This window comes from Antedon bifida, chromosome 5 (assembly GCF_963402885.1).
Source record: "Antedon bifida chromosome 5, ecAntBifi1.1, whole genome shotgun sequence".
Classification (NCBI taxonomy): Eukaryota; Metazoa; Echinodermata; class Crinoidea; order Comatulida; family Antedonidae; genus Antedon; species Antedon bifida.
This window is the reverse complement of record NC_136230.1, coordinates 21,210,596-21,223,227: the sequence shown is the minus strand read 5'-3', so window position 1 is coordinate 21,223,227 and position 12,632 is coordinate 21,210,596. Positions and strand designations below refer to the sequence as shown.

General features: G+C 30.8%; 1 protein-coding gene across 1 annotated transcript; it reads right to left on the bottom strand.

Annotated features, from left to right (window-relative positions):
• Window positions 1-3,306: 3,306 nt before the first annotated feature.
• Window positions 3,307-11,776, bottom strand: LOC144842470 (uncharacterized). Its single transcript, XM_078698915.1, has 15 exons — window positions 11,641-11,776; window positions 10,821-11,041; window positions 9,997-10,152; window positions 9,250-9,301; window positions 8,725-8,863; window positions 8,174-8,327; window positions 8,011-8,077; window positions 7,548-7,683; window positions 6,329-6,485; window positions 6,075-6,115; window positions 5,799-5,840; window positions 4,555-4,952; window positions 4,365-4,453; window positions 3,859-3,984; window positions 3,307-3,580 (listed from the first exon to the last, which is right to left on the bottom strand). The coding sequence occupies exons 1-15, from the start codon at window positions 11,663-11,665 to the stop codon at window positions 3,413-3,415; spliced, it is 1,971 nt and encodes a 656-aa protein (XP_078555041.1). The 5' UTR covers window positions 11,666-11,776; the 3' UTR covers window positions 3,307-3,412.
• Between the last annotated feature and the right edge of the window lie 856 nt (window positions 11,777-12,632).

Here is a 12,632-nt window from a genome sequence, read left to right as displayed (position 1 = left end):
TGTGAAACAGTAGTACACTTTTAAATATTGGACTTAATCGAGGGGAAATGTCAACATCACAGAGACAGGCAACAATAACTCTAATAGAAAAAGAAGGTAAAGATAGATGCAAACTAAATAATTGGAGACCCATCTCTTTATTAAATGTGGACTATATAGATAGTTTTATCAGCCAGATTGAGTCAAATCATTCCATCTCTTATTCACGTTGATCAAACATGGGTTCGTTAAAGATAGATACATTTGTGAATCCGTACGAACTATTGAAGATGTTATGGAATTTACTAAGATAAAAAATATTCCAGGAGTTTTGATGTTCCTAGATTTCGAAAAAGCTTTCGATTCTTTAGAATGGAATTTTCTGGTACACGTATTAACAAAGTTAAACTTCGGAAAACATTTTATAAATGTCATCAAGTCATTATATAACGATATCAGTAGGTGCATAATGAATGATGGGCATTCCTCTGCGTACTTTTCAGTTAAAAGAGGAGTGAGACAAGGGGATCCACTTAGTCCTTATTTATTTATTTTATCTATAGAATTATTGGCAGGCTATATTAGGGACGATAACAATATAAAAAGTATTACTGTAAATGAAAGAGAAATTAAAATAACCCAATATGCAGATGACTCCACGTGTATCTTGCAAGATGAAAAATCAGCAAGAAAATTAATTACGTTACTAGAACATTTCACAGCCAGATAATTATTTACTGACGATTAAAACGAATTTAGGTTCAACAATTTGCCCCAAATAGGGGTGTTTTCCGATCGTGGTATACACTGTCTAATGGATGTCGGTGCTGAAAAACATCCGCACACAATAATACGAGGATGCTTCGCATTTACCTATCTCCTTCTACGTTAATTGTTTTTAATAGCTGAAAATTGGTTAAACAATAAATAACATTTAACATTGGTTAAACAGCTCGAGTACAGCATCATAATGTTGAAAACAAGCCGATTTGAACATACTATTTTTTGTTTATACGAACGTATTGCTTGGCGATGAATGGAACATTCCAATCCCTCAGTCTCCCAGTATGGTTATTTGGTATAACACAAGTAGGTAAATTTATGGGCCCTTGGGGAATAAATTAAAAACCTTTGACAATAAATACATAAACCATTTTTTCGCCATTTGAAGCGCAAATTTTTTAATGTGAGTGCGGGTACTGTTTAAACACATGATTATACAAATAATGCTTATCAACGTTAATTGTATTAATTAATAATTACAAATATAAACGTCGTAGTGGTGTATTGTTACATGTACTTTACTATTTCAATCGACTAGGACGGTGATAGTTTCAACAAAGTATTAAATCGCAAATGTTTTACTGTGTTTAGTGGTATATTATTTATAAAACATAAAAACAAATATGTTATGGTTAAAAAATATATTTTAAAATGATTCCTCTTTGCACCCATCCTCTTCACAATCCCTCAACCCTAATGTTACGTAAAAACACAAATTATGTTTGTTTAAATTTGACTCAAGTAATTCTCAGGGTGTTAATTTTATTTGACTACATAAACCTGTGTCTATTTAGTCGTTTCTGCAAACGACATGTATTATAGTCCTGCGGTACGTACATTTGAAATCGCCATTTGTTTACGCTGAAATTACTATCTATGGGCTAAACCTAGATGGTACGCGAGCAAAGCGAGTTATTATATAATTATTTATATATGTAATAAATCAACACATTTTGTTCGATTTGGTGTCCATCACCGTTACAAAATGAGTAATAATGAGTAGTAATAATTTTTTATATTTTCAAACAATTATCTTAAAAAAAAAACAAAGCATGATAGCTGATAAATAGTTTACTATTGAACTACGAGATACCAATCTGTCAATAAGATTTAAGGTTCGTGTATTTAAATCTGATTTAATTTTTGAGTTTTTTAATGATTATTACTATGTAGGCCTATTTATTTATATTGTTTATACGGTTTTTGAAATTGCCCAACGTGGGATGAATAAAGAATTTGACTAAATTTACTCATTAGATTTATTTTAACTGAGCTGCTATTGTCATTTATTTGCAGATTCTACCTATAGGCCTACCGGGGTTTTTTTTCGAGATGGATAGCTGTTTTAAAGTAATTTGTGGGATGATAATCATTCATTAAATAATTGATTGATTGGAGCGTTATTTCATTTGATTATTTTAGTAATTAATATTTAACTAGCCTAATTATGAGAATTGTATTCTCAAATTGAAACTTTTGAAGTGAAAATTTTTCTTCATTTTTGTCCTTTGTTTTTTGTGTATGTTTATTTTATAAATATTATTTTTTTGGTGATCGGTTGATTTCATTAGAACATTGAATAACGTTTCTTATTACTTGGTGACACAACTATGTGTTCCTTTACATTTATTGTTGTTTGTATGCCCTTTCAGTTTTTAGTGGCGTGCAACGTGACTCTACAGCTTACTATTTCGGTCGGTTGGCCGGTCGGTCGGTTGGTCGGTAAACACTAACTTGAGCACGCGACTGCAGCCCTGTATATGGCCTTGTTAGAACACTATTTGGCTGGTGATTGGTTGGTTTCATTCATTACTTGACACAGCTATGTACCGTATTCTTTTACTTCTATTTTGTTGTGTATATGTATATTTCAATTTATAAAACACTCCAGTATTTAATGCTACATAACATAAAATATATTTAATGGATTTGCCTTTAGAAAAAGCGTTATCGTGCGTGTAGAATGTAGGATCAATGTTGTTTGTTAGACCAACATTACATTTTTTAGCTGAAATTTGTTGACCCAAATATTTTCAAATTTTGTCCATTTCCTATATACCTTCTTTTAACTTAAGGGAATATGGCTTGAAGCAACACATGTTATTTCACAACACACATTGTTTAGCATTACCACTTTTTGGGAAAGCGTCTGTGTGTAGAAATTAATTTATTCAAGACACTAATTGTTTATAAGAAACCACAGACGAGGCCTATCATTATACCAATGGTAAAATTAAGGAGTTTTTATATTGGGATTTATTATTAATTCACACATTTATTATTGGTCAGTATTTGCTTATTGTAATGTTATTGGTTGTTGCAAGTTATTATTGAAAGATATAAAATATATACAAAAAAGATAACTTATAGGCTAACCAGGGATAGAATAAAATGACATACATAAATCTGAATAAAACTAAATAGAATGTATCACCTTCCAGGCTCTCTAAACAATACGTGAGTAATGTAGTAGTCCACACATAGAAAGTTTACTTTTAACTTGATATTAAGCGTAATTAAATTAATTACTATCTACACGTTATTTTATGAAAGGAAATAATTCCTAGATGTTACTCTTTTGATCTCAACTTGGCCTTTAATCAAATAGTAAATTATTTCGACATTTGTTTTATATTCGACGATTAATTAGTTATTGCACAACACACATTTTTGATACTGATGTTCCTCCATGCCTAACAATACCACTTTTGAAAACCTTTGAATTGCCCGATCGTTGCTTCAACATAGATGCTATACCTAGGTATTCATAAAAATCAATTGAGTTTGAGTGATTTACATCCACTTCCTCCATAACCTCCTACAAGAAACGGAAATAAAAATATCAAATGTGAAGTATTGGAGGGGGTGTTAAATAGTACAATGTTATCGGTAATATTCATGTAGTCAAGACGAAGATGTAGTAGCAATACAGATGGTGAAATCCTCATGGACACGCTACTTTCTGCAGCCTTACTAGCCTCACATAAGGCTTTCCTGGATCAGACAGATAACAAGAACGAATCAGTGATGTTCTCACAATGCATGTTTATGGTCAGGAGTTATAATGATAGCATTCGGATCACTAGACCTATATACCTTTATTTGTTCTTGTGTATAATAATCACCAACAGTTGAATGAATTGCTTCACTTGTTTCACTAAGGTCCAGAGAATAATCCTTACTTGTATCGTATTTTATAAACATGTTGTAATGGTCCAAAATCTTAAAAAAATATATAGAAACCAATCACGCATCTACGTCACTTGCGAATTTGCATAGTGTAGCTATCTGTAGCTTGACAGTTTTTACACTTATAGTCCAACTGTTCACAAACATAATATCATAAGATTCGTCAAGATACTCATCAACAGATGTTAAGGGTTTTGAAACAACATACCTTATCTAACTCTGTGACAACAAGTCGTATTCATCACACTCTCATTAAGGAAACATATTATCATCTTTCTTACATAATTACAAACACTTGTGTGCAGGTATTCCACCCGCGCAAAATTCTACAAAGGCCTATTATAACTTATATTATAATATATATTATAATAACATTCAATAATGTGTTATTAATTATTATTATTATGACGTACCTGCTCTTTAGTATAACACTTGAATAGCTTCATTGATTCCTTAATGTTTAATTGGCCAGTTCTGATATTGATAAGTTCTGTGTGGTGTTCTGTAAACAAATTAAAAAATAAGTGTGATGTTTTAGGCCTAATAGGAATTATGTCCATTTTTCTATCCGTATACTATATGTAACATTCTTAAGATATATACCGGCAAAGTGTGCTGTTGAAAATGAATATGTCGATGCTCTTCTGGAATTGTGCTTTTGTGTAGAATTTGCTCTTATTTGTCCATTGTTTGTTTTATTGATTCGTTCATTGGAACCTGGATTCGTTATATTCTTTGCAGTTTTAGGTCTGAGGCGTGGACTTTTAGAAGAAGTTCTTTGACGTCCACTACGTGTACGTGTTTTTGCCGACTGAAGTTTAAGGTTAGACTCATCTGTCGATTCGGGAACAACAAGGACCGTTGGTGGGTGAGCAGAAGGACAAGAAGGGGTTGAAGATGTAGTTATGCGTGATTGATGTAACCCCTCATCTTTCACTCTCTCATTTTTCTTATCGCATGTATCAATTCCTTCAAGGTGTTTTTCAACAGGACGCAACTTACTGTTACAATGAAAAACAAAATGACACAAAAAAATAAGTACAATTGTAACTAAAAAATAACATAATAACATATATAACTTTTAAATTAGAAATTAGAGGAATTTCTAAGACGCATACATAATCTGTATTTGGCCTAAAACCCCCGTGTATATCTGATTTTTAAACCTGCTATGGAATATCATTTGTTAGAGCAGTATAGGCCTATAGCTTTTAATGTGATCTCGAACGATCGCCGTAGCGGAATAAAATATACACAATATAGACACAAAATAACATACAGTATTAAAGTAAAAACGACACGAAATGCAATGTAAAAATAAGTAAAATGCATTACACAACATGACTCGGGTGCAATTGAATATTAACAGACACATAAAATCAAAAACGTAGGCTATATCTTTTCTCACCAAGGTGATCTCATAAGCAGTTATTTTACATCGTTTCTTGAATATAGCCTACAGTAGCCTAACTATAATGTTTTCAACTGAACTACCATTATAGTTCGTCCTACTACTATTTCTACTAGGAAATCAAACAGGAATTGTTATGATCTGGCTCTCTCACACAAATTTACAAGAGCTTGTTTCACATCAATGTATTAACGATCAATTCGTTGGCACTCCTCTCTGTATGTCATGTCGGAAAAGCATGTCATGCGTCGATGTATGGTATATTGGGAGAAAATAATAACAGTGCACAACTACACTAACTGGTACTATTTTCATAGAAAATATACATTTGCTTTAAAAAAAACCGACGTAACATACAGCAAAAAATACGGTACATGATCAGAAAATCGTATAACCTATAACAGCAAACATGTGAATTATTATAATTCGTTCATACCTTGATTCAACGGGAATAACTGCTTGAATATGCAAGTATTGACTGGAAATGTTTGCAGAAAATAATTTACGAGAGGAAAATGACAATGAATATCATTTAAACTCTTACACATAATATACATAATTCGATTACTTTAGTTGGTTTTTCGAAGGGTTAATATTTTATATTTAGGCCTAAAATAAGAATAAGATCACAATGTGGTTTAAAGAATGAGGAAGAAGGAACAACAAATTGCATGTATACAGATAACAGATCCATAAAATAGAACAAGCTTACGTCTTTGTAATTTTCTTCTTTGAAGGATGTCCGGTAATTTCCTAAAATAATACAAAATATATTTGCCATAAATAATCAAAACAGGACTGTATTAAAGTGGATAATGGCAGTAAGTGCATTTTATAACAATAGTGAAATTTGCTTCGTTTCACTGCACTGTATACACACGACCAATACATACTTCGCTGATAATCATAAGTATCGTTAACAAACACCACACAATTGAGCTTAATATAGATACAGAATCAACTAACCTCTTCTAGTGCTATGTAATGTAATGGCAAATCAGCTTTTGTTATATCTAAACGTCCAGAACGAACACCATTGTAAATTGCGTCCATTATAAGTGTCATCTTCTTTACATCATCTTTGTCCACTGTTCCATTTTCTTTATCTCTTTCTACGATTGTCCTAATGTAATATAACAATTGAATGAATACATTCTCTGTAATTGATTTATTCATTTATTTTAATTATATTTACCGAGGGTGGTCCAACCATCCGAAGCTGATCATAGGGACCCTCACAAAAACATAATAATAATTATTATTTAAATCAATTAATGACATGGCATTAGGTCTAAGCAATTTTAGTGTAATACACAGCTTTTCCAATTTTTAGATAATTAATTATAGCATGGCCTTTCCAGGTTTTATGTAATTTTAATGCATCAATTTGCAATTTAGCTGTTTTAATTTAAATATTGAAGTCAATGAATATTTATAGCCATTTCTAGTAGTTTGATTTTTTTTTCTTGCTGTTCTTATTCTATGCAATTGTATGTGTTTTTTAAATGTGTGTTTATTTTGTATTTATATTTTAGTAACATTGTAAGTAACTTATTTCAGCTTTGGCAGCCGATTTGTACATTTTTTATAATAATAATAATAAATCTAATATTATTATAATACAGTATACCAACATAAATTAATTTAATAAAATGTCAATTTAATTTTACATTATCTTGAAAGTATAGTTAGTGAAGTCTTTTTCTCTTAGTAAAGAAGAGAAACATGTACTTCTACGACTATTGGCGACATTGCTTGAAGAACGAAGCATCATGGCATTCCAATTCTCTCCTTAATACCTTATAACTAAACAAATATTTTCAAATTACATTGGGGCCTAAGCTCATTAAGTAAATTTAATTTCATTGAAATCGATATTAATAATACAGAAAATACTGAAAAATAATGATCACAACTAATTTAAAATATTTTAGGTTTTTTTCGCATTGTCTGTATTTAAATTTATATTCGTTAAAAGAATTTGTAAAATGTGTTGGTGACTCAAAGTATAATAATCAGTTAGTGAAAAAAAATCTTATGATCGAATAAATATATTTTCTTAACTGTCCAAAGCTTTCTCTCTCGAGATACTTGCGCAGTACCTAATAACTGAAGATAACCCACGTTGTTCTAAGCATGTTATATCTTGCTTAACATAGCAACACAAATGCTAATATTTACTCACAAAAAGTCTTCCCTGACTCCTTTTATGCAGCCAACAAATAATTGTTGATGATCTTCTATCTCTTTCTCAATGTAAGTCATATCTCTTTCTAAAGTATAAATCCTTCGTCTACATTCTTCCAGTTCAACAAATGTTTCTAAGAAGTAAAAATGAATTACATAAAGAAGGAAAAATAGAACATTCTTTTATGTGAATAATCCGGAAAAAACAATAAGTTGAAACTAAAGGTTGATATTACAAAAGCTTTAATCTTTTATTATGTTACTGTGCTTCTTTCACGAGTTATCAATATTAGAAAATCTTTGTGCCCAATTCGTTTAATACTTTATACAGAAATTGACATGGTTATATTTAATTATTTTATTTTTATCTATTTTATTTTTTAACGAGAATCTTTTAAAGAGAATTATTAATCTAACAGTGTTTAGTCTGATAATATCGATGGTTTTTAATTGCAACTTACCACCTCTATCTGATATTCGAGAAACGATATCTTTCATCTTTTCCACTTTCAGTTTTTCATCTAATTCCTACACAAAAGAACGATTGATGTTATCATTTATTAACAACTGAAACATTAAATAGCCAATAATATTATAATGCAGATGACAATATGTATAACATACCCGATTTCTTCTGTTCAAACGATCTTTAGTCTGTTCGTGTACCTTTTGCAAATCTGCTAGCTCTTTTTCTAATTCTTTTTCGTGTTGTGCTACGTTTTCTAACAGAATTTTCTTCTCTTTTTCCCATAACTGAACGGTACCATTCCGATGTAATCTATCAAAATGACCAAATCATCATCATCCTCATTATTGTCATTCACTGACGCCTTTTTGTTATACATCACACTTATCTAATCTATTTAAAGATATTTAATTTAAAATTATTATTATTATTATTTTGTGAATATCCAATTTTAATGTAACATAATAGTTATTCACCTTGACCTAAAAGTGGATACAAACAATTATTTACCTGAAAAAATTGTAATTTAAAGCAAAAAAATAGTCGAATTGGCTGCCTGACAATGTTTTGGTTATTTTTAATCGTTTATTTTGTCTTATTATACATCTTTAAACGTTCACTAGGTCTTATAGTAAAAGTAAAAAGTAGAAGAAACACTTATCGTGTTAGGTATTTTAAACCAAATTTTAGATATTATAAACCTGCTTACTGTTCAATAACCCGTTGTTTATCCTGGAGCTGTTCACTTAGGATCGCTGTGCAACTCATCTTTGAATTAAATTCTTTAGACATTTTGTCTAGTTTCCATTTTAGGCTTGTGGAAGTTTGTTTTTCCTTTGCTAGATCTCCTGAAGTATATTAGAGATAAACAATACTTAAAGGCTTGGTAAAAGCAACTGCAATTTTATTTTATTTAAATTCAGCTAGGGAAAATTGCAAGCTAACATGTAAACAAGTATTTTTAAAGGTAAAAATATAATAATTAGTTATAATTTCTGAACTCTCATTGGTTGAACATTTTCTGTTTGTATCTCTTTAAAAATAAACTAATTGCTTACATATAATGCAGTTGCAGCTAGACATAAACATTCTGGCAAATGTATGATCGTCGCTGTGTTTGTCTACATGATACATTATAAACATACACTAACAATACAACATTTTTATTAAATATTGAGGTCTCTACTAATAATCAGTTAGCTATATTACAAATATCACTGGATGATTCTCTTACCTCGTACATTCTTGAGTTCATTAATAAGGGAATCTTCTCTTTTTGAACTATTCTAAAATCCACGTAAAATAGATTGTTATTGTATATACTGTAGGCCTACATTGATTCTTGTAAGTTAGAGAATAGTTTATGTTTTGTATCAGTAAAATCTTATTTGAATTAGAATTGGTCACAAAAAATATAATTGTGTTGAGTTGAAATCAGCATAAAGAAACAAACCAATGGTTCAATAGGAACCAATCAGACAGCCAAACTACATCATTCAATTTCACATTGAACACCGGCGTTGTGTATGGTAAGGTATATGTGTAGGCCTAAACTCTGGAGTTTTAAAAGACGATGTGAAAGAGGTACTGTTACTGAAACGTAACATCTTGATTTTGATGGCAGTTTTTAGTACGTGCCATTTCAAAGCTTCGAATATTTGTATACCAAATAAAAGCTTATCATGTCAGAAAATTGTTTTCTACACCGTATTTACAAAATACCCTTTGCAACCTGGCCCATTGCCACCCAGCCGACATTTTGCAATCAGTCATTCGCCACCTGGCCTTAAGCCAGCAGGATTTTTGCCACCCGGCCTTTTGTCACCTTAGGTCGTTTAAAACCTGGCCAATTGCCACTTGTCCTCCTGACACCATAGGCCACTTGCCGTATGTAACCCGGCCATTGGTATCCTGTATCTAGTAGGCCAGAGGGAAACAGGTGGAACCATCTGAGAAAAGTTTTTCACGCATACTTACTTACCTGTAGTTGTTCGAATAAAGTTTGTCTAATGTTATCTAAAGTAGAAATAAACTGTAATAGACGATCACTAAGTAACATATTTGTGTTGAAATCTTCGATAAGATCCGGGTGACCATTTAAATGACGTTGACGTAGTCGTGACCAGCTCTCGTTCTCCTACAAATCGACAGTAATGAGTTAATCCCTCATTTGTGTATCAAACTTCAATTAAATTATAATATCTTACAATTATTATTGTGTATTCAATTGTATATTATAACAAATTTGCATTACGTCATTATTTCAATGAAGAAAGCTTAAAAACATAAATAATGCACAGGAATCATTTCTTTTAATATTATTCTGTTCAAGTTTTGTTTTTGTAAACTATGTTTTTTAAATAATATTCCCGAACTACTTAAATGCTTCTGCTAGTATTACGCATGTACTGATTAGTTTATAGTATATGTTGGAATAATGTTTACAATCCAAGTAATGTATTTGTCCACAAATTTATAAATCAGGTTAAGTTCAAGCGTCATTAATCTCTATCAATCAACATAATAGTATAATATTCACAATTGACTATCTTTTTATTTATCTGTCTAATAGTTATCTGATAATAGCAGACGGGAATAAGGTTAGGCCTACTTTTTCTGTTAAATTACGAGATTTTTTTTCTCTTCAATGCAGAACCTATAAATTTATTAACATTTTTCGACAATAATTCGTTGATTCATTCAAGACCAACTTTATCTCATTTCATTTTCAGTTATCACCATTATTATTTCACGTTATATTACTTTAATAACATTTTTGTGTTTGAATTTATATCATAAACTTACAATACTTTGTAATTTCTGTTGATAGTTTCTGTAGGTAATTGATACTTCCTTTGCTGGGTCTAATTCCAAAACATCTATAAAGGCCTCCATTACCATGTTAAATCCTTGCTTCAAATCTTTCAGACGTTCACGGTTGAAGAGTAAGGCAACTTGGCGCGCCTTTTCTACGTCATAATTACGTTCGTCTTCCTTCTGCTGAGCCAAAAACGATTTACCTACACCTGTGGTTAAAAATATAATAATTACAAAAAATGAATACAAAATGTAAATGATTCCTTACTGGATTCTCAACTAATGTCAATTTTATCAGTCTAATACATAACATTATTTTTGTTTTGAAGAAATAGACAAATATTTTTCAATGTTTTTAAAGCAAACTGAGGTCACATTTTTGGTCATTCTTCACTTATAAGTTAATCTGTCCTTAAATTTTATTTTTTTTTAAATCATAAAACTACAAAATCAAAACAAAAGAAAATTGTTTTCAAGATTGCCGAAAAGTTGTAGAGCTTATTTCCATTGGGGTCCAGTCCAGTTCCCTGTGTGTGTATGTATGTGTGTATGTATGCGTGCGTGTGTTTGTGTGTAAACCATGGAGAAAGTGTAACATATTGTATGTTATGAATACCTGACCGGTTATAATAACCCATGTGAAATTTCTATATATCATTCACCCCTGATCTCAATTTGAATATGTTATCTTTTTGAAAGCAAAATCTTCATTTGGGCCAAATTATTATAAAGATGCATATTAATATTCGATCTTATGAATGAAAAAAACAATTGTCTACAAATAGTTTCTCTTAAATAAAATTCCTACCTTGATTGCTCAATATTATCTCCATTTTGCAAAATGTATAACAAAAATAATTACAATTTTGACAGGAATGTGCTATCCCACGGCATCACACTAACAAGTACAGTGTGACAATATTAGTGTTTTCCTTTAACTCATCTATACCTTCGCCGAATCGTAGGTGCTTAAACTATTCAGTGTTATTCACTTATTTATATAGCCAAAACAATCAAATTACAAAGCGATAGAACACCAGGAGGTTTTATTCTTTAAGCTAAATCCATTCATACTACAAAACATCGTGTGCGGCTGTTCCATTCGATAGAACAAAACGAAACTGATTTCAATTGTTTTTTTTCTTTGTCTTGTGAACACTTCTTGATGTAAGTAAGTAAGAATTGCCTACTCAAACGTGTGACTATTATTGAATGTAAGACTAATGCTATTCTGAACTGTATGATTCAAGTAGTGTAAATGTAACTCATAAAACGTATGCGCACGAAGCCCTAAGCCTGTCGTTGGTTACCACATGAAAGAGATTTAACTTAGGGACATGCAGTGACGGTTTATTGTACCCGGGTAATGTCTGTGAAAGCAAGCAGTAAATAATAATTTCCAAAATTGGTAGGACCAAAATTATTGATAAGACATTGAAGTCAAATTTACCAATAATTTAAAAAAAATAGATAGGCCTATATCTTCTACCAAATCATTGAATGTATTCCTACATATATCTGTTTATTTTTTTGCTATCCAATTATAATTCTCCTTTTTTTCATAATGTTCGTGCATTTTTTAACCTTTTTATTCATGTTCGTATATAAAACATTAGACAGAATTAGATATAATATGCAAAACAAAATAAAACCACTTTCATTATAGGAGCATGCATTGATAATCATCATACATAATATCCAGGAGTTTTAGCACACTTGCTTATTTATTACAGATAATATCTTAATTTCATATATAGCAAAAACATAGAATAAAACAATCGGAGCGTAAAAGAATTTCTT